Source organism: Podarcis raffonei, chromosome 6, assembly GCF_027172205.1.
Source record: "Podarcis raffonei isolate rPodRaf1 chromosome 6, rPodRaf1.pri, whole genome shotgun sequence".
In the NCBI taxonomy this organism is placed as follows: Eukaryota; Metazoa; Chordata; class Lepidosauria; order Squamata; family Lacertidae; genus Podarcis; species Podarcis raffonei.
The window spans coordinates 40,579,451-40,606,074 of NC_070607.1; the positions used below are offsets into that span (position 1 = coordinate 40,579,451).

The 26,624-nt window shown below is 44.8% G+C and overlaps 2 protein-coding genes across 9 annotated transcripts in view; one reads left to right on the top strand and one right to left on the bottom strand.

The window, feature by feature from the left end:
- Positions 1–26,624, bottom strand: part of FGGY (FGGY carbohydrate kinase domain containing) — a 152,902-nt gene that overhangs the window by 50,845 nt on the left and 75,433 nt on the right. For 6 of the 8 annotated variants that reach the window (XM_053392265.1, XM_053392261.1, XM_053392262.1 and 3 more), the window contains 3 exons: positions 6,208–6,315; positions 4,976–5,037; positions 441–588 (listed from right to left, as the gene is read on the bottom strand). The exons of 1 other annotated variant lie outside the window; for it this stretch is intronic. In XM_053392265.1, coding sequence (XP_053248240.1) covers positions 441–588; positions 4,976–5,037; positions 6,208–6,315 — 318 coding nt within the window. The remainder of the gene's footprint in view (positions 1–440; positions 589–4,975; positions 5,038–6,207; positions 6,316–26,624) is intronic. One more of the 8 variants, XM_053392264.1, reaches the window with a different exon arrangement.
- Positions 10,722–26,624, top strand: part of MYSM1 (Myb like, SWIRM and MPN domains 1) — a 286,494-nt gene continuing 270,591 nt past the window's right edge. Inside the window, exon 1 of the mRNA XM_053392254.1 lies at positions 10,722–10,725. The gene's annotated coding sequence lies outside the window, so the exon portion shown is untranslated. The remainder of the gene's footprint in view (positions 10,726–26,624) is intronic.

Sequence of the window (26,624 nt, forward strand, 5' to 3'; positions counted from 1 at the left end):
TCAAAATAAGGATGCAGGAAGTGGACAGTATGGGAAAGTAGCCTTTCAGATGGGATAGCACTCTTTTTGTTTTCTCTGCTAACAGTTAATGTGCCTTCTCATCTGAAATTTGCCGCTTTTCTATACTTCAGCTGCTTGGCCAGTCCTACAGAAACGTATGAAGCTGTGCAAAGCTCAAAACTAATGTGATTAAAAATTTAAAATGTGTCAAAACATACCTCCTTACGTTTCAGTCATATGATATGGGAAGTATCCTGAACTTTTGCATCCTCAAAAAAGTTCCAATTTCAACAGCAGCAAATGAAAGGAAAATCCCTAAACTCAGTGGGATTTCTATTAAAGAAGGATGGTAATGTTCAAAATACAAATGCTCATTTCAAGCTCTCATTTTATCCCATTGTTCTGTTCTGACCCATTTTCAAAGGCAGGCTGTTTCTTACCATGCCCTTTAGTGTAATATCTGCAAGGGGAGATCTGTTGCCATGGAAATCTGGCCAAACATGTAAATCAACAGTGAGGAAACCCACAGGCAAAGATTTCTTAATCAGATCCAGGTGACCGTTCAAGTATGTATATATACTTTCAGCACTGCAAGAAAAACAAGTAGAAAAGAAAAAGGGGTGTGGGAGAGAGGTTATTCCTCGAACATATTGCATGATCTGTACTCCTAAAACAGATATACACACAAATTATCAAAAGGCCTACAAAGCCAAATTAAAATATGGAGAGGGAGGTGAAGAGAAGGAGAAGACAATATCAATACAGTATATTACTTTTCAGGTATGCACTGTTGAACAGCATGGGTAAGAATCAAAAGTGGAACTAGGATCTCATCATAGCAACACTTAAGAAGAGGTTTGCATCCTGATCCCAAGCACATTTGTTTAATCTCATTTAATTTGAGTCAGGCACTTGCAAAAGCATCAGCTAAGTCTCACTGACCACATAGATCAACGGCTAGCCCTTCTCCGGCTACACCTACATGGCAAGCTTGAGAATTGCCACATCTCGTGAAATCACCAGAGAGCTAGCTGCATGCATGGGATTTAAACACAGAACGTTTGCACGTGGAATAAATCATGGGAATTTCTCATGAATATTAATGGCATTTTGCAAGCACAGTGCAAACACAGCACGCTCAGCAACAGAAGCCTTGGGTGCAATCCAGAGAATCCTCAGAGTGCTTAATTTCCATTCATATCAGTGGAACTTAAAAGTGTGCTTAGTTTTCTCTGGAATGTACCCAGAGGGTGAAATCCAAAGAAAGTGAAAACAAGCCAAATCCTACTGAAATCCATGGGAATTGCAATCTAGCCTTCGATTGCATGCACTGACATGCCAGTAAAACTATGCTACTATTACCACACTTTATAAAGCTCTAGGAAAAAACCTTGGGAATAGGCTTTTACAAACATCAGGGATGGATTTATAAAATTCTACTGTTAGTTTTGCCTTCCAGGGAGTACCGAGAAGACTTCATTTTCAGAAAGGATGGTCAATAGGAGAGCATCTTCCTCTAATTACAATTGATTAGTCATTGTCTCAGTTTTGGAGGTCCAAATAGTGATATTCATTTAGCCTCTGCATGTATATTCAGTCATGCACTAATGAGCTCCCTGAGGGAATTTGGCATGTGTTTACTACTCTGACTTATGACCTCCTTGCAGCTGTATATTTATATTCTGCATTTAAGCATTCAGCTGCACATTGTTTCAATTAGGGCTTACCATGTGTTTGCTATCTGAGGATATCATTCAAAATGAAGTGCACTTGGAAAGCATTAAAATAACTAATTCATATCATTATTCACATACTTTAAAGGTTGTTTTATGTGACTTGTGGAGGAAAACACAGCAATAGTTTTGTAAGTTACTACAATTCCTTAGTAGCCTTATTTTGTTTCCATTTGTCTCTTTATGCCCATAGCCCTTCAACGAGGAAGATGGCAAGCAGAAGGGAGAAGAGTACTTTCCCCAGAATAAGTGTGCAAAGCGTGCTTCCATTGAGATGGAGGAATAGGGGAAACCTGGTGGGAATATCTTGTCTCACGGCAATATCATAGCCCTAATCTTAAGTCACTAGATAGTTTGAGTTTAAATCATTTAGGAAATTAAGGAAAAACAAAACTTCAGTTTGTAGGAGGCCACTTCCCCAAACCACAACAACTATGTAAGATTTATATAGCACTGTAGGCTGTTTACTTTGAAAAGCTTCACATAGGTATGAAAATATAAAATGGTTTTACAGTACGCCATGTTGACCAGCCTTCCCCAACCTGGTGGTATTGAACTACAATCACATCAGCCACAGTGAGCATGTTGCAGATTGAGCTAACTGTAGTCCAAAACATCTGGAGGGCACCCAGCTGATGCAGACTATTACTCTCTAATCCAACTGGCAAATCCTCTTCAGCATCTCAAAGCTACTGAATACCCTTTCAAAAACAAATATACTCTACAGATGCTAGAGCATGAACCTCAAGTCTTCTGTTATTACAGCTATGCTATATGCGCATCATTTCTATGCTTATGTTGTAGAATGGGAGTTGTTGGTGGGAGATCATCTCCTGTTTTAGTTCATAACAGCAGCAAGTTTTGAACTACAGACTGCTCAAATTCTTAACACATTAACTCCTTTATGCACTAGGACAGAGGTTTTCAACCTTTTTGGGTCCACGGCTCCCTTGACCAACTACATTCTTTCCGCGGCACCCCTGTGGGGCTCAGGAGCCCAGTTATGTCACCCCTTGCCTGCCGAGCTGGCAGCCCCTCACCCCTTTTTGAACACCCTCCCTTGTGGAGGGTTCCCTCAGCCTCCTCTCTTCTCCCCGCTCCTTGGGAGTCCTCTGGGCAGCCACGGCTGTCGCCCCTGGTCTCTGAGCTGCCCCATCTGCCCCCAAAAGAAGTGCCTCCTCACACTGCCCCACAGGGACCTGTGAAGCACTCCTTGGCCAGCCCCAGAGGAACCATTCGCCTGGGCAGCTTGTAACCTGAGCTGCTGCAACGAACAGCTATGCAAGCCTTTGGGAGGCAGAGACGTGAGAGGAAATCAGAGGAGGGAGGGAAGGAAAGAGGGACAGAGGCCAGTGTTGCCCGCAGCACCCCTGACCATCACTGAAGGCACCATTGCACTAGGAACAACAACAGCAACAAAACAATGCCACTTTTCCCATCATTTACCAAAAGCTTACTAACTAGAGTATGATTCTCCATTGCTTTTCACTTTCTGACTCGGATAAATTAGCAAATTCCAAGCCTGACTAAAATTTCCTCTGTGCCCCCCAGCAAAGATGTCTGACTCAACCTTGCAAAAGTGGTCATAGGTGCCTTAACAGGTGGGTATAACATGATCTACCGTAGATGTAATGTTCAAACTTAGCTACTCAGGACCCATGACTCATGGCTTCTTTCCATTCAACACAGCTACTTGATGTTCAAAGTAATATAGAGAGAGAAAGGATGGTAATTTTATGTGACTTGTTTGCTACGTTTGCAACTATAAACTCACTTCCTTAAAGAATAGTCATCTGGAAAGCATTATAGAACTGCAATTGGGCACATGCCTGTGACAGTAAGTGCTATAAGTCTCTTTACCAACAAACTTCTGTCCAGCATCTTTGGACAGAACTAAGTGCAGCATCTCAAATGCACTTGCTGGCAGTGCAAGAGCTTCTTCTCTGTCTTATTTTCACTATGCTAAGAAATAGAGATATCACGGAGATTCATATTTCCTGTCTTGGAATACATGTCGTGAGAGGATGTTACATTTGCAACACAAGGCAAGAATTCCAACCCCTGAATTTATCTCTGGGCATGGCTGTCCACAGAAATAATTGGGCAGGGAAAAAGGTCTATGACTTGGCCTGACTATTCACAGCCTTTATATGACTGAACCCTATGCACCATTACGTTACATGGTTCTGAAGAGAGCCATATAATGTTTTATTGTAAATTTGTTTAATTATATTACAGCTTTAAAATGGTTGCTGCCTGCTCTGGGCTCATGAAAGTAATATATAATTCTAAGTAATAAAAGAATTAGACACGTGGCAAAATGATTGGCTGGCCACTGATTAATAGAAGGATGAGAACCACAATCATTTCCAGCATGTAAACCACAATGTAATAGGCTGGCAGAATTAACATGGCTGCACTGTTGCTTTTTCTTCTCTTATACTTAACAACCTCACAGGATGAACATATGTAATGCCTTTGTTCCTTTCTTTTTTTCTAGACATCTACTCATGTCTAGAGCAAAATACCAATAGCAAGGTAGCTCAAGTTATACATCACCCCTAGTATTTAACACCTTCATGTTTGAAACGTGAAATTCTGCTAGCCTGAGGCTGCCTAAGGTTTGGTGCATATGCTGTCCTACATGGAAACCCGATCTTGACTTAGAGAAGTCTTTGATGTGCAAAGCAAAAAGGCCAGGCATACTATTTGGCATTAGGACAAAAGCATTGTAGCCTGAAGGTGAATGTTCAGAGGACCAGAGTTTCAACTTTATTCTCGCATTACCTCTATTATTACATTTGTAAAAGCTCAGATGGAAAGCTGACTATAGAAATGATTTCTACGGTGGCAATTTGATACGTGAAGCTATTTTGCAAAGGCAAAATTTGTGTCCAGGTAAACAGCTCCAGATAAACAGTCGAAACCCAGACTGCCCAAACATTCGTAAGGGTATTTTACAAGGACAAAATGGCTGGAAAAAGTCAACTTCTGGTGACATCAGCATGTCAGAAATGCCCACGTGAATCAGTCCTCAGGTGTTCAAAACAAGAACGATTGTATTCCAGAATGGGAAGGTTGAAAAGCCAGCTTGGAAAGGGAAACAACTTAATATGGTGAGAAGCAGCCCAACCCACATCCCAGCTAAGCTGGAACATTCCAGCTGAACTAGTTTCTGGAAGGCTGCCAAACTGCTGTTTCTAAGACAGACTGTAAAATGATGAAGAAATAAGGATGGTGACCTGGCTGCAGATTTTGTCTGTAGCTCTGGGAACGCAGCGTGTCCTTGGACGACATGCTCTATCTTTGGGGGGAAAAGAAAAGTAAGACAGAAATGAGTGTTCATATCAGTCCACAATATATAGTAAGAGTTTCATGTGTCTTGACTTTTTTAAAAAAACTAATTTAACTGTATTTAATCCGGTTTTCTAGTGAATGTAAAGGAAAACTATATACTGTGTGTATTGCTGAGTTGTGTGTGGTTACAATGTTAGCAGCCAGTTACATGGCTCACACAGACCTGTTTCATGCTTTTTATGCAACTATGCGTTCAAAAGATGTGCACAGAAATTAACTTCTGGCTTGCTTCATCCTATGTGCCAGTCCAAGCTACAACAGCATATACAGCGCAAGCAGGGACTTGCACACCTACTGCTGGAGAAATAAGACGCTATGCCTGAGAATGGGCTAGCTGTTCTCAGCATTCCAGGACACACTCCCTTACTATCAAGTATAAATGCAAGCGCTAATTGACACACACACACACAAAAAACAACAACCACCACCACAGCTCTCCAAATTAAAAGTGCTGGAAATTCTGCCCCACTCATTTCCACTAAGCACAAGGTAAGCAGCCAGGTAATTAAACTAACATATAACTGCCCCCCACCCCATCTAAAATGACCCAAGTTTCATGCATACCCCTTGACCTCAGCAACTCTCCTGGTAAGAAAGCCTAGCGCACGTTCATTACCAACAGAACAGTCTGAGCAAAAAAATGATTAGAACAGGATGGGTGGAACTGCGGCCCATGGGCACTTTCATGCTTTTATTTTAAATAGTTTATGTCTCAGGTTTTAAAAAAAGTTAATAACTATACAAATATTTGTTCTGGCTCCTTTATCTCCTGATGTAGGGAGAAGAGGCTATTTTGCCTCAATCTTTCTTCTGTTGAGAATCAGAAGGACATACCATGATAACATGGACAAAGTTTCCCATGGCTTATGAGGAACCAACATTATAACTTCTATAACTACCAGTAATGCATCAGTTCTAGATGACTGGATGATTATAAGATTTGAACGGACACGTTCCCTTATCACAACTAGCCCCAGCTAGCTTGTAAGCTTTATCAGAATTACTGGGATTCCCACTGCAGTCCATACGATCCCACTAGCTCCCAGCACATTTGGAGCTTAGCAGCGATTCTTTTTTTAACTCAGACCCTTTACTGTGAAGAGAAAGCCAAACTCACCAGCTTTCCTGTAGCACTCTGGCCTCCCTCGTTTAGCCAGAATCCCGGCACCATAGCTGAGTCATAGGGCCCCCAAACTCCAGGGACAAACACAGGAGACTTGCTTATCTGAAGAGGGAAATTAAAATCCAGATACTTAAAAGTTTCACACACATCGTGTTCATGTTAAACCAGCCATAGGCAAACTGAGCCCTCCAGATGTTTTGGGACTGCAATTCCCATCATCCCTGACCACTGGTCCTGTTAGCTAGGGATCATGGGAGCTATTGTCCCAAAACATCTGGAGGGCCAAGTTTGCCTATGCCTGTGTTAAACACTATCTACCTATGTAATTGGCTCCTCGTGATGGCAGTTACCATGGAGCTGCATAATCAATTCCTACACGGGGAGGAAAACATGATGGCAAACCATGTGAAAAAATGCATCTGAGGAAATAAACTTAACTGGACAACTTCTGTGGCAGCAGCAAATAAATAATAAACTGGGCATGAAGTTAGAGGGGTAAAGATATTGACTCATTACTAAAGCTAGCCCAGTTTCCCCCATATTTTGTTAAAATTGGCGCCGATGTCAGAAGCTGTCTTTGAAACATTGACTTTCTACTTACTTAACTTTGAAAACTGAACAGCAAGAGTTCCTGCAATTATTTCAAAAGGTAATATCTTTCCTGAAACTGGATTTTTAAAATTATTATTAAAAAAATGAAACCCTCCTTCCAGTTATGCTTAGGGACAGTGGCTGTAAATATGAATCTAAAATGTGTTTTCTGAGCAGTTTCAGGAAGGTCTAAATATTATGTGTCCTACTCCATTATTTAACCACATTCCATAAATTATTATTGCACTGTTCCCAAAGCTACCTTGTGCCTCTGCCAGCACTCAAAGGGAAAGTCCAATTAAAAGACTAACTGGTACTTCTGGGAAACCATCAGGTTTTGAATATCTCCAGCCAGGCTTGGTATTTTAGAGGATACCCACAAGAATTTGCCAGGACAGGATATTTCCGTCTCCCTAGCTTGGCTCTAGTTACACACTTAGATGTTCATATCATCTTACAACTGAAATACCATTTGTATGCATTCCAAAAAACTATCAACAAATGTGTGGCGCAATTAAGATTTGCACATCAATACATCTTTGGGCACAGACAATGGGTGTGGACATTTTATTCTTCACTAGGGATCATTTTGTCCTTCTCCCAGAAAATCTACAGGGATAAAAGGAGGTTCTGGGATCTGGCTGAGGGCCATTTTCTCTTTCCAATAAATCACTCCAGAGTTTCAGATACACCCACTCACCCCAGATTTCCCTTTCCCACAATATGTGATCACTTTCACTGAGGATCTGCCCAGTCAGAAAGAGATAAATGCATGTCCTTAAAGAATAACTGACATTACAATGTTATTTGTACAATATTTTGTGGCCTACAGTGGTACCTCAGGTTAAGTACTTAATTCGTAACGGAGGTCCGTACTTAACCTGAAACTGTTCTTAACCTGAAGCACCACTTTAGCTAATGGGGCCTCCTGCTGCTGCCGTGCTGCCAGAGCACAATTTCTGTTCTCATCCTGAAGCAAAGTTCTTAACCTGAAACACTATTTTTGGGTTAGCGGAGTCTATAACCTGAAGCATATGTAACCTGAAGCGTATGTAACCTGAGGTACCACTGTATTTGCACACTTTATTAATGTTCACCGTTACCTGAGAAGGAGAATCCCAGAAAGCAGCAGAATAAAGGCTGAAATTACATTAGATCTAGGTCTTTAAATTGCTACTATTTTACAGTAAGACAAAGATGCAATTTGCTACTCAGCCTAACAAACTCAATCAGCCTTACCTCTGCCTGCTTCTGACATCTACAGTGTACTTTGAGGGCATTTAGGGGTATTTGTAGCTTAGCAAGTGAAATATACTCAGAGTCGCGAAGTGATTTCATGCTCTTTATTCAGCTCATAGTGGTGAGGAGGAATGAATGAATGTCCCCTCAAAGTATCTGCTTTATATACATTATTTACACAATGGGCTGCACATGATTGGCTAATTCCGGAATTCTACTGTAAGCCAATCAGGTTGTGGATTCACTTCTATCTGGAGCATGATTGGGTAGTTCCTGCCAACCAATCATACTGCTGCATTGTTCTAGGACCAATCAGACTGCTGCATTCTGAATCCTATTGTTCTAGGACCAATCAGACTGCTGCCTTTTGGATCCTATTGTTCTAGGACCAATCAGACTGCTGCAGTTTGGATCCTATTCAACTCAGTACATAACACCCCTCCCCTCTAAGTTCCAGTCCTGCCCGGGAGGTCGCATTCATAGTCCTCGAGGTACGCTGGCGGCCTACGTGTGCGTTGCGGCCTGGGGTGTTCCCTGGTCCGGGGTTCAGGTTCTGGCTCGTGTTCCAAGGATGCTGGCTGTGATGGGGCTATTTGGTCTGGCGCAACCGGCTCGCTCAGTCGTGGTTCTGGTTCCGGTGTCCTTCCGGCCTCGCAGGTCCTCTCTGTATTTACTGATTCTGCTTCTCCTGCTGGCCCCTCGTGCTCTATGGGCCTCACTGCCCCTCTGTTCCCTTGGGACTCCTCTGACCTTTCCTCCTCCTGGTTTTCTCCCGGGAATCGTCGCCGTATCTGGTCGCAGTGGCGGCGCCAGCATTGCCCCCCATCTGTTAGCACCTCGTACGACACGGGGCCAGTGACCCTGGTGACTGTGGCGGGTACCCATGCTGGGCCTGCCCCAAAATTCTTTGCGTACACTGGGTCCTGGGCCTCGAAGGTCCGGGGGTTCCTGCCTTCCCCCACCACTACCTCATCCTGAGCTCTATCGGGGTGAATGCGGTCCAATCTGATTGCAAGGCGCCGACCCATTAGTAGTTCAGCGGGGCTCCGGCCAGTTGTTGAGCTGGGGGTGCTGTGCTGTGCTAGAAGGAATGTGGCAAGGCGGTACTCCCAATCCCCTTGCGTCATGCGGCGAAGGGTGTCCTTGGTGGTCCGCACCATGCGTTCTGCTTGGCCATTGGTGGCAGGATGGAATGGCGCCGAACGGATGTGGCGGATGGCGTTCTGCGCTGTGAAGGTTTGGAATTCTCCTGACGTAAATACAGTCCCGTTGTCTGAGACGAGAGTGTCAGGGAGCCCGTGGGTTGCAAACAGCCTGCGTAGTACCCGGATGGCTGCGGACATAGAAGTGGACGGTACCAGTGCGACTTCCAGCCATTTGGTGTAGGAGTCCACCACTATGAAGAATGTTTTCCCCTGAAAGGGGCCAGCGAAGTCCACATGCAGGCGTGACCATGGTGCTCGGGCGGACTCCCAGGACTGGACTGGGGCCCTTGGGGGATCTGGGCGGGATTCTTGGCAGGCCTGGCAGTGTTTGACCCAGGCCTCTATCTCTCCGTCGATCCCCGGCCACCACACATAACTCCTGGCAAGGGCCTTCATTCTTACTACCCCTGGGTGTGTCTCGTGTAGGGCTGTGAGGACCCTTTTGCGGAGGGGCTGGGGAACAACGACCCTGCTTCCCCATAACAGGCACCCCTTGTGGAACGACAGTTCATGTTTGCGGGTTGTGTAGCCGGCGAATTCTGGCCTGGGGCTGCTGCTGGGCCATCCCCTCCACACCCAGTCCAGGACCCGGGAGATGACCCTATCTTTCTTGGAATGGTGTGCAACTTCTTGTGCCTGAATGGGGCGGTCGGGAAGCAGCTCCAGGCTCATAACCTCTTGTGCAGGTGCTGGGTCGGGGCCTGTTTCCGGTAGTGGTAGCCTGCTGAGGGCATCCGCATGGCCCATCGCCTTCCCCGTACGGTGAATCAGTGCATACTGGTAGCTGGCAAGGAAAATTGACCACCTGAGGACGCGAGGAGACAGCACTTGGGGGGTCTGCTTTTCAGGGGCAAATAAGCCAAGCAACGGCTTGTGGTCAGTCACCACGGTGAAGGGCCGCCCGTACAAGAAATCATGGAATTTTTTTACTCCCTTCACGATTGCCAGACCCTCCTTGTTGATTTGCGAGTAGTTCCGCTCGGTTGCGTTGAGTGTCTGGGAAAAGTATGCCACCGGTACCTCTCTTCCATCCGGGAGTTGGTGTCCCAGGACAGCGCCAATTCCATAGGGCGAGGCATCGCATGCTAGCACCACCGGCAGCCTCTCGTCAAAGTGTGCCAAGACCGAGTTTGAGACAAGCAAGTCCTTGACTGCCTGGAATGCGGCCTCCTGGCGCTGGCCCCACACCCAAGGGGCCCGCTTGTCCAGGAGTCTGTGTAGGGGCTCTGCTACCGCCACCTTGTGGGGAAGGAAGGAATGGTAAAAGTTCAATAGTCCCAAGAAGGCCTGAAGTTCAGTCTTGTTCTTGGGCGCTGGGGCATCACAAATGGCCCGTACCTTGTCCCCAGTCGGGTGGACCCCTTCTGCGTCCACCATAAATCCCAGAAAGTCGACCTGAGGCACTCCTAGTAGACATTTTTCCCGCTTCACCTTGAGACCCGCCGTCTGGAAACGGTGCAGAACGGTGCGGAGGCGGTCCTCAAACTCCTCTGGTGTGGGCCCGGCAATCAACACATCATCGAAGAAGGGGGTGACGCCAGGAATCCCTTAAAGTAGAGAGTCCATTAGATTCTGGAATATGCCTGGTGCCACGCTGACACCGAATTGCAGCCGCTTTACCCTGAATGCTCCTCTGTGCGTCACAATCGTCTGTGCCTCTGCTGTGGCCTCATCTACTGGCAGCTGTTGATATGCTTGGGCTAAGTCCAGCTTGCCAAAAATTTTCGACCCAGCCAGGGTGGCAAGAACATGGCTGACCACTGGCACTGGGTATGCATGGGCCGTGAGGGCCTTGTTTATGGTACATTTGTAGTCTGCGCAGATGCGGACTGAACCATTAGGCTTGACGGGCGTGACGATTGGGGTTTCCCAGGGGGCATTAGGCACCGGCTCCAGCACTCCTTGCTCCACGAGCCGGTCCAATTCCTCGTCTATACGGGGTTTCAGGGCGAACAGGACCCGGCGGGCCTTGAGCCTGACCGGTCGTACTGCGGGGTCAAGCTGTAGAGCAATGGGGGGGCCCGTATACTGTCCCAATTTCCCATCGAAAACCCCCGGAAATTCCTTGCATATGGCGTCCACGTCCACTTGTAAGCTAGTGTGGTTCACCCCGGTGACGGCTAGCCCCAGTGGTCCAAACCATGCCAATCCCAGTAAGCTAATGTAGGGGCCCTTGACCACAAGCAAGTCCAGTTGCCGCGTCCGCCCTCGGTATTGCACCCTGAAGGTCCCCACCCCCATTGTGGGGACCTTACGTTTTTGGAAGTCCCGGAGGGTGAATGGGGCCGGCCTGAGTTTGGGACCCCCAGTAGGACACAGTTTCCTTAAGGTCCTTGCCGAGATTATGGATAGAGTTGAACCCGTGTCAAGCTCCATGCGGCATGGGGCCCCCTCTATCTGTACGTCAACATAAATTTTCTCTACGTTGGGGTGGGGCAACTGGTATACCTGGAAGTCCGTGAGCTCTGTCGAGTTGCCTTGGTGCGTTGGGCCCCGGGACCTGGGGCTCTTGGATTGGTCATCTGATGCCTGGCGTCGGGTGGGCCGAGCCCGACACACCCGGGCGATGTGTCCCAATTTTCTGCACTGCCTGCACTCTGCGTTGCGGAAACGGCAGGTCCTCCTCTCGTGACTTTCTCCACAGCTTGCGCAGTTCCCTCCTTCTCGTCGAGGCAGCTGTGGTATGTGGGCTGCTTGAGTGCGCTGCTGTACTCGGTGCACCTCCTCCCTGTCGGATCCTGAGTCGTCGGTGAGGTCTTCGTGGTGGACCCTCGGTTGGGACAGCTGGCTCGGCCGTGCCTCTTGCGTCAACCTCTCGGCAGCTTCCGTTGCCAGGGCCTCCTCCAGAGCGACCTGGAACGTTAGGTCCTTCTTAGCGTAGAGGCGTCGTTGCAGCTTCTCATCCTTCAGGCCACCGACGAGGCGGTCACGAAGCATGTTCTCCAGCTCTGAGAAGTTGCAGAACCGGGCGGCTTGGCGGAGAGAGGTCACAAACCCAGTTATGGTTTCCCCAGGGGCTTGCCGCTTTGCGTAGAAGGCATTTCGACGAGCCACCACTGAGGGCTGCGGCGAAAAGTGCCCCTTCAGCTGTTCCATTATTGTTTTGTATAGAACAGTAGCGACGTCTTCAGGCGCAAGGAGAGCCCGGGCGATTTCAAACGTCTCCTCTCCGCAGACGCTGAAGAATATCGCCCTCTTCTTGGCGTCTTCTTCGTCGGTGATCCCTTTGGCTTCTAGGAGGAAGGTGAAACGGGAGGCGTACGCTTCCCAGTCTCCAGATGCTGGATTGAATGGCGAGAAGCTGTTGTCGGTTGCCATTCTGAGTTCCTTGTGTCCCGGAGCTGAAGCCTGGATACACGGTGCGAGGCAGCGGTGCGGCAGGTGGCGGTGCTGCGGTGCTGTGTGTGGCAGTCAGCTCAGCGGGATCCCACCTTCGTCGCCAGTGAAATATACTCAGAGTCGCGAAGTGATTTCATGCTCTTTATTCAGCTCATAGTGGTGAGGAGGAATGAATGAATGTCCCCTCAAAGTATCTGCTTTATATACATTATTTACACAATGGGCTGCACATGATTGGCTAATTCCGGAATTCTACTGTAAGCCAATCAGGTTGTGGATTCACTTCTATCTGGAGCATGATTGGGTAGTTCCTGCCAACCAATCATACTGCTGCATTGTTCTAGGACCAATCAGACTGCTGCATTCTGAATCCTATTGTTCTAGGACCAATCAGACTGCTGCCTTTTGGATCCTATTGTTCTAGGACCAATCAGACTGCTGCAGTTTGGATCCTATTCAACTCAGTACATAACAGCAAGTTAAAATGCACATAAATATCTAAGTAGAAGTAATTCAAATTTATGTTAAATCTCTCAACCAGTAAAATTAAGACTACCAATGGTTCCAAGAGATTTGACAATCTCCAGGAAAGAGTGTATTTTGGGATTGGGTGGGGGGCAGATAGCAAGATTCCCCTCATCCACCACTTCAATTAAAAAACAAGGGATAAGGTCTTTAACAGGTGGTGATATGAAGTCTGAGTAATTGGCTCCTGGTTTCTTTCTTGCCACTATTTTAAACAAACATGAAAAGTGATTCAATAAATATTCAACCCCAGCCATGTACCAGCTGCAGTCTGGTTGTCTGTTATAAAGAGCCAGTGTCTGTCTAATCTGAGGTTAACAATTTGTGCAAGTTAGGGAATTAAATAGTAAATACGTGAAGTAGCAGCCCAGGAGTTGCTTCAATTCCACTGACAAAGAAGCATGTTAACAGGCTCAAACAGAGGACACTTTTATGAAACAGCACTGGATCATTATCTGATTATTGTGCTAGTAGGAGTGGGTCAGTAGTAACTTCTGACTCAAGAGTCAGATAATTACCATGTCTTACATGCTTTTAAGTCTTCGCCCTTGACAAGCCCACCCATATTTCACATTACATATGATCAAACTTGCAATCCCCAGTTGAGGAAGGCGGAAACTGGGGAGGGCAGAAAAACTCAGGCTTTACCATTTCTGTTTTTCTTTTCCTTTGCCCAACCCATTAATGAGTAAAGAGTTAACCTTTTACTACTATTCCACAATGCAGTGGCAGAGAAGATCTGGTGGTGGCAAGACTATGGCTAATGTCCATCTCGCAGGGACTACATTATTTCCAACAATAAGATTCTCTCCCATGCAGGACTGTATTCCCACACCACTAGCATAATCCTAGTTATCACTGGTTCACAAGAAAGAGCATGATGATTGAGAAACCCTACAGCTGGTTCCTTGCGCTGCCATTTCATCTCTGTTGGTCAGTGGTAGAGAAACTCATAAGGTCTTAGAGCAAAACCAAGTTCTATGCTGGATCTTTCTTTATTAAAGGTAATAAGAAATGGCAACCATTGCTTCAACAAGAAAGTGTTCAAGACATTTGGCGTGATCCACTATCTTTTATGAAGTGAAAGATTCCAGGTCAAGTGTATGTATCTACCAGTCATCTTCTGTTTGAAGATAGCTGAGAAACTCTGGGGAACTGGATTTCACCAGTAGGCCAGATCATTACCCCCAGCAGCCAAATTTGATGTTAGGAGACCCATTTTGTCACAATGACGCCAGTTTTGTCTGAACAGTTTAAAATCAAGCTCTGAGAGCAAAGGTACAACCCACAAAATCCTGGCAATCAGCTAATCACTGGCATTTACAAATCCCCTTTGGGCTGAGTCACGGCTTGATCTGCTCTGCACTTGACATAATATGACATCAGATGCAGGCCAGGTGGGCATGACTTGGCTGAAATGGGCCAAATGATCAAAGGTCCTCTACTGTCACCTTGGAAGAACACACACACATTAGGAATTGCTGGATCACAGCCATTGCACTTACAGCCACAAGAACAGTGCAATATTGTTTCATAATGAGTCACTCATAGGCACCCTTGGATTATCTGATCACCAATTAGCATCAACTGTTTTAGCAGGAAGATTTCTATCCGTTAAATGGAGAAAAGCATTGTTGCTGTTGAGGTTGTATGCAAACCCTTTTCAACCACTGAATTATCCCAAGGATTTCGCTCTCTTTTTGGTTCAGAGTATTTCAACTCTTATAAAAGTTCAATGCTTTCTAGCAAGATGAAGAAATGAAAAAGAACTCTGTGTGGGAGGATTTAACCTCAGTCAGTACTCCCTGCAAGATTTAAACTAATATGCAAGATATGTAAACATTATAGAGCAGTCAGAAACAAATGAAATGATGAATCCAGTTTAACAGTATTCAGCTGTGATACAAGTGCCAGAAGGCAAGGTTTGTTATGAGTAAATCATCTGGATGAGGTACAGTCCTCGGTTCAACCTCGGCGTGCCCTACTGAAAATCAGTGTCAAACTCTTGAGGATCAAAAGTATATCAGATAACTGGAACCTGCAAAACTCTAGAAAGCTAGAAAAACATAATTCTATGTAGAAACAACTACAAAATGAAAGGATGAGTTGTCTTGTTTATTTTAGCTTTACAGAATCACAACTGTGCACATTTACAGAAGGAAGAAAGCTCGAAACTAACCTCGTATGTGGTTTTAAATGCCATCTCCTGGTGCAGACAACAAAATGAACCCGTCACCTTCCCACCAAGATAAAAGCAATGCTCTGGTTTATGGATTTTCAAAAGCAAGGAAGGAAGGCAGGAGGGAGGGAGGTTTCAACGGAGACACAGACATTTGAAAGCAGAAGCTTAAATATGTGTGTGTGTATCTGTCTTGATTGGAGTCAGGGATCAGTGCCTGGGATCAATGGAAAACCATATTTTCTCCAGAAGCTTTTTGTACTGGCACCTTAAAAGCATTCTGTGGTCTCATGAACCTCTGCCCCTCCTGCACTATTTTAATCTACTTGATCCTTGCTCCTTCTTGATTTGTCTCAATCTTGGGAACATTTGGGGGAAAGTGCAGAAAATTTGTTGTTAGAGAGATTCAAAGCCCTTTCCCTCAGTAGCATGTTTGGCATGGGAGAACTCAAATGCCCCTTCCGCAGATGGCATTTGTTTGTGGTGAAAATGGTCTAATTAATAGGGAACTGAATTTAGAGAATGCCATGGATTTGTCAAAAGTGAGTTCTATATTTACAAGTTGTTCAGTGTCCATGAATTGCCAGTAATAAAAAGTCCCAAATGTAGAGTTTTTATAACTAATCTGGTAGCTGACTTCAAGATTTCTCTGTATCTGATGAACCTGGCAATAAAGCAAATGGGGTACGGTGTCCCTCTGCTCTGGCTGTGTTGGTGAAGGAAACCAAATGCACCCAGCTAAACGGCAGACAGGTGAAAGCTATTGCCAGTAGAAACCCTCAAAACAGGCTGTTTGTGGGCACAGTATTTGCTGGCAATGGGCCTGATCCAGGTCTCTTCACTACCTTGGCTGGTGAGTCAAGGAGCTGGTACAGCAACGGGCCATTTTTTCTTGCTCCCCACCTTCCATCCTGGTTTCTGCAACAGTAGAGGTATGGATGTGGCTACTGAGCCCTGACCCTGGTGGTCAGGGTTTGGATTGCCCTCTAAGGCAACCTTACTAGAGAGTTCATTTTCACCCATGTATATTTATGAGAGGGACACGGGTGGCGCTGTGGGTTAAACAACAGAGCCTAGGACTTGCCGATCAGAAGGTAGGCAGTTCGAATCCCCGCAATGGGGTGAGCTCCCGTTGCTTGGTCCCTGCTCCTGCCAACCTAGCAGTTCGAAAGCACGTCAAAGTGCAAGTAGATAAATAGGTACCGCTTCAGCAGGAAGGTAAACGGCGTTTCCGTGTGCTGCTCTGGTTCACCAGAAGCGGCTTAGTCATGCTGGCCACATGACCCGGAATCTGTACGCCGGCTCCCTCGGCCAATAAAGCGAGATGAGCGCCGCAACCCCAGAGTCGGTCACGACTGGACCTAATCGTCAGGGGTCCCTTTACCTTTACCTTTTTATATTTATGAGAATGCTACAATAGAATTAACTGCAAGTTAATTAATCCTTATTGAAATATATTAACTGAAATTAAATACATTTCAGTACAGATTATTTAAGCTACATGTTTCTCAACGCTACAACTGGATGTTCTTACACTCATCATCAATAGCTACCTTTGGAAGAACATATTAAGTCCTCACATGTTACAATTCTTTGATCCAATCCAGACATTACTGCAGTGGTGTGGGAACCACTTCATCATCTGCTTCCACAACACTCTGGCAATGTCTATTATTTGGAGAGAGAGAAAGAATACATGGACAAGGCAAGTGACATTCTTCCTCCTCCATAGTCTTGTTCCATGTAGCCTTGCTAACAGGTGATCATAGCATCCAAATGTTACTTCCCACAACAGCAACCCCAGCATCTGATGTCTGGACATCATTAGCAAATGTAGTAAAAAAAGGAGGTCAGTGTTGCCAAGCGATCAGAATTTCCAAGTGTTCTCAAGGTTCTATGGAACACAGATACAAGGATGTGTGTTTTTGGTTATTGCCATACCTTCTCAGAAACATCCAAATTGGAGCTACGCAGAATAGGTGGGGGGATTATTAAATGTGTTCGTGTGTTACCAATTAGTGTTCAGTCATCTTGAAAGCACCTCTGTAGTGTTACAAAGCAATAATGGTTTCGACTGAGTGATGTGACATGGTCAAAAGACTGGTGTAAATGTGAGTGGATTCTTGGCTTCATAGCATAATCATCTTGGAGGCTTTTTGGTTGGGACAGTGCAATGAAAATTGAGAAAGGTACACATACAGCTCTGCACCCTATTAATACTTAAATTTACTTTCCAGGTGATAGCCAAGTTCTCAAAATAGGATCAGAGTAGGAATTTATGTAAGTCTATACTGCCAGCAAATGTGGTAGATGAAAGATGTAAATTCTCTTAATTTCTCACTTCCTTAAAACTGTATGTGCTGATGAGATCCATTTTATTGTCTCTAATTACTATAAATCCAAAGAGGTACTATGTATGCATGTCTTTGCATTTCTGGGTCTATAGAACAGATAATTGTTACTGACAAATTAGTTGTGCAAAACTATTCCAGACTCTCATGGTTTTGTTTCAGCCATCAGCAACAAAATGTTAGCTGTCCAGATTAAGACACTGTTGGTCCTCCAAATTTATCCATCGTATTAAATGGTTCCATCTTATTGATTGTTATCTACTTTAATTTCTTTTTATGCTTTGAACATTTGTACTAAATGAAGTTTCTAAGAAACTTTCAAATCTTAACTGAAATTGAGTTTTTAAAGGATTTAAAACTCAACTTTAATCTGTATGTGGGCAGGCATTTACCAAGTGCAAGATTATATTTAAAAAGATTTTCAGCTCTTCATGTTTCATATTTTATAGGACAAATATAATATGAAATCTCTAGGTCTTGTGATTTTTTAAAAAAGTTTAGTACTTCCTAATTGAGACTAAGATTTTTTTGCCCTGCACTTTAGAGTCCACATTTCTTCGCTGTTGTTGTTCTTTAAAATCATTTCATTTAATGAAATTGTCTGAGTACAAAATAACCTTCACCCCTCTACTATTTACTGTGCCACCTGCCATGAATTGGAAGCAGAGTGCTTTGATAAATGGAAGCAAAGGTTGTCTGGGTACACTTCCACAGGCAGTGTTGTCTTGTGCACTGAAATGCCTTTTTGTACCCTTCTAAAGTAATATACCACTTACAGCAGACATTGCTGCACATACTAGAAACCCTATACAGAGCAGCAACCCTATATGCCTATTAGTAGGATTTTCAGATGTCTGTTATATTAAGGTACCTTTAAAAAACAACAACACACACTCCTATTTTCAGGACCGAACAGCACTAAATACCCTGATGATGATGATTACTTTCAAATACCCCACTTCCAAACCAACTTCATAAAGCAGAAGGTACAGCTTCAATGCCCAAATTATCTCCTGCATTTTTCATCTAGATATCCACTCTTGGGTATATTACTTCATTCACATTCATTCACTTCATTAGATGCTATCCAGATTTACAAACACTCCAAATATAATTCCACAATTTCTACAACTGAAAATACAAACTTGGCCTGCTGCTGAAAGATCAAACTTCAAAACATCCAATTTGGGAAAACAAATAAGATATTATCAATTACTTTATCTTTACTTCCAAATTGCAAAGCACGAGGATCTTAACTGATTCTAAATATTTGATAAAGTTTGGCTATTCAAAATCTATAAAAATCCTCAGTATAATTTTATGACTACTCTATAAACATTTAATGTGGTCTAGTAGTATGTGCGGGGGGTGGGGGGTGGGTTATTTTTTAAAAAAGATTCAGATTACAGCGAAAATACTGCATGTACACATCATAAGCATATGCATGTTTACAACAACATTTTATACTGGCTAAAGAAGAAAGCGGCTAACTCTTTGCAATAAATGGCAAAGACAAAAAAATGGATTGATACATAACCTAACTACCTTAAATCAGGATACACTGAGATAAGCCATTGGTTTGCTATTTAATGTGTAATAAAAGCTTAGTTTGTGCATGCAATTCTCGGAATGTGGACTGCTGTCACCTGATGGAAGACTCGACCATCACATGACAAAGCAATCATTACTGGGAAAATATGGCAAAGTAAATTGACTGAAGTGATAGTGTAGTTCTATGGATCCACAGCACATGCGGTTCTTCAACTTACTCTAGTCATAGAATCATAGAATCATAGAGTTGGAAGAGACCACAAGGGCCATCGAGTCCAACCCCCTGCCAAGCAGGAAACACCATCAGAGCACTCCTGACATATGGTTGTCAAGCCTCTGCTTAAAGACCTCCAAAGAAGGAGACTCCACCACACTCCTTGGCAGCAAATTCCACTGTCGAACAGCTCTTACTGTCAGGAAGTTCTTCCTAATGTTTAGGTGGAATCTTCTTTCTTGTAGTTTGGATCCATTGCTCCGTGTCCTCTTCTCTGGAGCAGCAGAAAACAACCTTTCTCCCTCCTCTATGTGACATCCTTTTATATATTTGAACATGGCTATCATATCACCCCTTAACCTCCTCTTCTCCAGGCTAAACATGCCCAGCTCCCTTAGCCGTTCCTCATAAGGCATCGTTTCCAGGCCTTTGACCATTTTGGTTGCCCTCCTCTGGACACGTTCCAGTTTGTCAATGTCCTTCTTGAACTGTGGTGCCCAGAACTGGACACAGTACTCCAGGTGAGGTCTGACCAGAGCAGAATACAGTGGCACTATTACTTCCCTTGATCTAGATGCTATACTCCTATTGATGCAGCCCAGAATTGCATTGGCTTTTTTAGCTGCCGCGTCACACTGTTGGCTCATGTCAAATTTGTGGTCAACCAAGACTCCTAGATCCTTTTCACATGTAGTGCTCTCAAGCCAGGTGTCACCCATCTTGTATTTGTGCCTCTCATTTTTTTTGCCCAAGTGCAATACTTTACATTTCTCCCTGTTAAAATTCATCTTGTTTGTTTTGGCCCAGTTCTCTAATCTGTCAAGGTCGTTTTGAAGTGTGATCCTGTCCTCTGGGGTGTTAGCCACCCCTCCCAGTTTGGTGTCATCTGCAAATTTGATCAGGATGCCCTTGAGTCCATCATCCAAGTCGTTGATAAAGATGTTGAATAAGACCGGGCCCAAGACAGAACCCTGTGGCACCCCACTAGTCACTCTTCTCCAGGATGAAGAGGAACCATTGATGAGCACCCTTTGGGTTCGGTCAGTCAGCCAGTTACAAATCCACTGAGTGGTAGCATAGTCAAGACCGCATTTTACCAGCTTCTTTACAAGAATATCATGGGGCACCTTGTCAAATGCCTTGCTGAAATCAAGGTAGGCTACATCCACTGCGTTCCCTTCATCTACCAGGCTTGTAATTCTGTCAAAAAACGAGATCAGGTTAGTCTGACATGACTTATTTTTCTGAAATCCATGCTGACTATTGGTGATCACAGCATTCCTTTCTAGGTGCTCACAGACTGTTTGCTTAATGATCTGCTCCAGAATCTTCCCTGGTATTGATGTCAGACTGACTGGGCGGTAATTATTTGGGTCCTCTCTTTTCCCCTTTTTGAAAATAGGGACAACATTTGCCCTCCTCCAGTCTGCCGGGACTTCGCCTGTTCTCCAGGAATTCTCAAAGATGACTGCCAGTGGTTCTGAAATCACATCTGCCAGTTCTTTTAATACTCTTGGATGCAGTTCATCTGGCCCTGGAGACTTGAATACATCTAGACTAGCCAAGTATTCTTGTACTATCTCCTTAGTTATTCTGGGCTGTGTTTCCTCTGCTGAATCATTTGCTCCAAATTCTTCAGGTCGGGCATTGTTTTCTTTATCGGAGAAGACTGAGGCAAAGAAGGCATTGAGGAGTTCAGCCCTTTCTGTGTCCCCTGTTTGCATTTCACCATCTTCTCCTCTGAGTGACCCTACTGTTTCTTTGTTCTTCCTTTTGCTACGAACATACCCATAAAAGCCTTTTTTGTTGCTTTTAACCTCTCTAGCAAGCCTGAGTTCATTCTGTGCTTTAGCTTTTCTGACTTTGTGTCTACACGTGTTGGCTATTTGTTTGAATTCCTCTTTGGTGGTTTCCCCCCTTTTCCATTTTTTGTACACATCCTTTTTTAATCTTAACTCAGTTAAAAGTTCTTTAGATAGCCACCCTGGCTTCTTTAGGCACCTTCCATGTTTCCGTCTCATTGGTATTGCCTGAAGTTGTGCTTTTACTATCTCCCTCTTAACAAACTCCCAGCCATCATGAACTCCCTTTCCTTTTAGTATTACTGTCCATGGGATCTCACCAAGCACTTCCCTAAGTTTTATGAAGTCGGCTTTCTTAAAGTCGAGAAATTGAGTCCTAGTATGCTTGGCTGCTCCTTTCCGCTGTATAGTAAACTTCAGAAGAGCATGATCACTCGCGCCTAATGATCCTTCCACTACTACCCCACTAACCAGGTCATCAACATTGGTTAGGACCAGATCTAAAATGGCTGTTCCTCTTGTTGCTTCTCCCACTTTCTGGACAATGAAGTTGTCTGCAAGGCCAGTGAGGAATCTGTTTGACCTTATGCTCTTGGCTGAGTTTGACATCCAACAAATATCCGGGTAATTGAAGTCCCCCATTACTACTATCTCCCTTCCTTTTGCATGCTTGGCCATCTGTTCCAGGAAGGCATCATCTATGTCCTCCGTTTGGCTTGGGGATCTATAGTAAACTCCCACAATGAGGTCACTGTTATTCTTCTCTCCCTTAATTTTGACCCAAATGCTCTCAGTTTGGCTTTGAGGTTCTAAATCTTGGATCTCTTCACAGGTATACACATCCCTGACATATAACGCCACTCCTCCTCCTTTCTTGTCTGGTCTGTTTCTCTGAAATAGATTGTATCCCTCCATTATTACATTCCAATCGTGGGACTTATCCCACCAGGTTTCAGTGATTCCTATTATGTCATATTTAGTTTGCTGTACCAAGAGCTCAAGCTCATCTTGTTTATTTCCCATACTTTGCGCATTAGTGTACAGACATTGAAGTCCATTAATCATTCCCCCGTGTCTCTTATTTAAGGATTTTTTCCTCCCACCACTAGGTCTGCATGCTGTTTGCTCCATTCGGTCTATGACATTTGGATGATCATCTTCATCAATTGATAGACTCCTACCTTCAGGAGCACTGTCTCCCTCCCCCACATTAGTCAGTTTAAAGCCCTCCTGATGAGGTTTCTGAGATTTTTTGCAAAAACATTCCTCCCAACCGTTGTGAGGTGCAGCCCATCGCTTGCCAGAAGTCCATCTTCAAGAAACTGCATTCCGTGATCTAAGAATCCAAACCGTTCCTGTTTACACCATTTGCGAAGCCAGTTGTTCACTTCCACTATTTTTCCCTCTCTCCCTGGGCCACGTCGTTCAACTGGGAGGACAGATGAGATGACAATTTGTGCATTTAATTGCTTCAATTTCCTGCCCAGAGCCTCGTAATCTCTTTTGATCTTCTGGAGGCTATTGCTTGCAGTGTCATTGGTTCCCACATGAACCAAGAGGAAGGGGTATTTGTCAGTGGGTTTTATGATTCCTTGCAGTCGTTCAGTTACATCTTGGATCTTAGCCCCGGGGAGACAGCACACTTCCCGAGACATCTTGTCAGGCCCACAGATCACTGCTTCTGTTCCCCTCAGTAGGGAATCCCCTATCACCACTACACGCCTCCTCTTAGGTCTGGTCGGGGTTCTTCCGTGAGCTGTCCGTTCCAAGGTCGCCTGCACATTCCCTGAGGACTGCCTTTGCTGCTCGTCTTCATATACCTGATCGACTGTAATGAGGGAGAGGTCCTCAAATGGAGTCTGCTCTTCGTCTTCCATGCTAGGGGAAAGGACCTCAAAGCGATTGCGTATTTCTAAACAATCAGAGCGAACCCTGGGCCTCCTACTTCTTTGAGTCACGTTTCTCCATATATCTGGCTCCTGTGTTGGTGAACTAGCCTCCTCAGGGGAGTCCCCTGTCTCCTCCTTGGTGGAGACGGTGTGCTCTGTTGCTTCCAAGAAGAGCTCCAGCTCTCTAATTCTTTGGAGCGTAGCTACACGTTCCTCCAGTTGCTGGACTTTGTCTTTTAAGAGGGCAATCAACAGGCAATTGCTGCAGGTAAAGCTGCCTGCAACCTTTGGCAAGATGGCAAACATTGCGCAGGAACCACAGGCGACTGCAGCTGTTCCCTCACCCTCCATCTTGAGAAGGTGTCGTTGGGGGTGACTACAGCGGTCCTCCATCATAAAAAGTGTGAAGACAGGACAAATAAATCCCCCCAAATAAACCTATATCTCCCCCAACAAACGTTTGAGACTAGCTCCCCTAAATCTAAAAGATGGATCAAACTGCGCGCGCCTTCTTCAGCTGCTGCCCTACAAGCTCTATTGGGAAAACTCCTTTAACAAACTCAGCTGGTGACGGCCAACAGGACTGTACCCAAATGCTATGCTCAAAGGGAAAAGTATGGTTTGTAGCACTAAAAAAAACCCATGAAAAACTATATCAGGGGAACCCTCCTCCTCAAAAAACAGGCTAATGTGGACTGAACCTGTTTAGTGGCCATGGGAGTGACAGGTGAAAAAAAGGCACCTGAGGAGAGGACGAGAAGAATGTTCTGCTTAGAGGGAACTGCTGGCTAGAACCCAGAACTGCACACTTTTTAGGAAGGAGATAAACAGCAACATATTATTTTTGTTTTGGTTGTGACCAACTGAAGGTGGTACAAGGCCACACCAGCAGCCGATAAGCCTGAATGCCCCTCAGACAAGAACATTTTGTGCCCTGCACTCATTTTAACACCTGGCAGATTGGCAGGGGGGTTTCTATGCAGAATTTCTATACTTGGGCAGAAACAGAATCATGCTAGAGCAACTCAGCCCCACAGGCTCTGGTGTGACAGCCATGGCAAGTCGGGCTAAGCAAACAGCAACAGTGTGCTGGATGCCAAGATGGGAAGCACTGGTTTGAACCAAGTCTCAGGGAGTAGGTGAATAGTGAGTGAAGGACCTCCGTTATTTTCTGTCTTTATAGACAATTACCTGGGAGCAAACTGCAATTCAAAGCACAACACACACACACGCAACACACACACACACACACACAGAGAGAGAGAGAGAGAGAGAGAGAGAAGAAATAAGGCATTAACAATGCATTTTGCTCACTCAAATAGGTCCCACTCTGGCAAAAAGGTTTGTCTCTAGGTTTTGTACTTAGAACTGCAAAATTAATCTCATGTTCTGTGACCATAAAAAGACGTAAATTTACAAATAGCAAGAACTTTGACAGTAAGAGCTGTTTGACAGTGGAACAGTCTCCCTCGGGAGGTTGTGGACTCTCCTTCCTTGTAGGTTTTTAGGCAGAGGTTGGATGGCCATCTGTCATGGATGCTTTAACTGTGATTTCTGTGTTGCAGGGGGTTGGACTAGATGACCCTTGGGTGCCTTCCAACTTCCAAAGATTCTATGATTCTATTATTCCATTCTAATTTTGTTCAGAAAGTGGAGATAATATGCATGCAGGCAGATACCTTTTAAGAAGCTATACCTGCACTGTACATTTAAAGCAGTTACCACACCACTTTGAGAACTCCCCCAAAGAATCCTGGCAACTGTTGTTTGTTAAAAGTGCTTAGAGTTGTTAAGAGACCCCAATTTCCCCACAGAACTACAATTCTCAGAGTGGTTTAACAACCAGTCTCTCTTCCTGGGGATCTCTGGGAATTTTAGTCCTGTGAGGGCAAAAGACATATCCTAGCCAGTGGCGGGGGAAGGGGGTGCGGGTCACCCCAAGTGTCATCACTGAGGGGGGGGTAACAAAATGACAAAAATTTTAAGTTTTTTTTTTTAATTAAGCTCACGAAACTTTCTAGTTCTATCCACAAAGGTTACAAAACACGGCTGGCACTGGGCACCACATCGCAGGGGCCTACAGCATGCCCAAGCCACGCGTCTCTCCTGGGAGTGACGTGGTGGCTTGGGCGTCTGTATGCTCCACACTGTCTAAAATGGCAGCGTTGGACTTGCATCTGCCCACCACCTCTCCCTCAGCCGCCCTACAGCTGAGGGGGAGGTGGCGGAGAGGCTCCATGCAGCGCACCCCACCGCTGGCTGCAGGACACGCGCACCACACCCAGCACCTATGCTGCTGATCCTAACTACACTCAGCACCCTTTAAAAACTGCAGTTCCCAGGTTTCTTTAGTGAAGCCATGACCACAAATTATCCAGTTAAGTTTCCAGTATTTGGGGACAACGCAAGGATCAGTACACGCATAGTCTAATGGATGAGCCTCACTCAGGGAAAATATTAGTTGCTAGAAACTGCTGGAGAGTGCTCTTGTGCTCAGGTCATGTTTGTGGGATCCCCCACAGGCAGCTGGCTGTGAGAACGGGATACTGAACTAGACGGGTCATTGGTCTCATCCAGAAGGCTCTTCTCATAACTGTTTAAAGTGGCATGATGTTGCTTTAAATGTATGGTGCAAATGTGCCTGAAATTTATAGTTTCTTAAGGGAAAATGTAGAAAGTTTCAGAAGCCAGGAAATGGATAGACCATTTGAATCAGTTTAAATGTAGGTTGTAAAATTGGTGAATTAAAGTGCCTGAAAAATGAGGTCAGTTCAATATTTGATCCACAACTCATGGCTTATCTTTCCTCTCTCATGCTAGTAGGTTCCAATGGTGTTCTTTCCAGATTTCAGTTTAATGTGATTTCAGTGTTCTCTCTGTCAATTACACTGCATAACTGTCTATGAAACTCTCCTAAGCCAATGGAGTTGCTGTGGTCCTCAACAGTTTGAAGTATTTGTAAAACCTTACTAGCAAACCCAGACCAATTCATATCTCATGTGCTTTTCCATGATTATGGGGCCAGTTGTCCTGTGGTACTTCATCTTCCACTTTCCTTCCTTCCTTCCTTCCTTCCTTCCTTCCTTCCTTCCTTCTTTCTTTTTACGGAGACTGCAAATCTCCAGCTGCTATCACCTGAGCTATTGCCACATCTGCAGCCTGGTCACTCACTGTGGCAAAAGGTGGGGGGGAAGGTTAGTAGTTCAGTTAAGGGACTGGATTTGTGCCCAATTGTTCACAAATTCTGCTGATCTTGAGGACTGCTTATATGTTTCTCCATGTGGGCAAGAAAGTGCTGAAAGGACAGAATGGTTGTATTTGTTTCTATGGGCACAAAGAAGTGCCAGACAGTTCTTATTCTGCAAGATAGAGTTCTGCCACCTTTTATCTGGCACCAAAGGCACACGTATTCCTCCAGGGTGACTAAGAAAATGTAACAGTTTGAAGCAGTTCTACAGGTGTCAGAAGGTGAAATTGCTGTCCAAACGTCTGCACTATGTATATTTAATTGTTAGCTGTTCAAGAT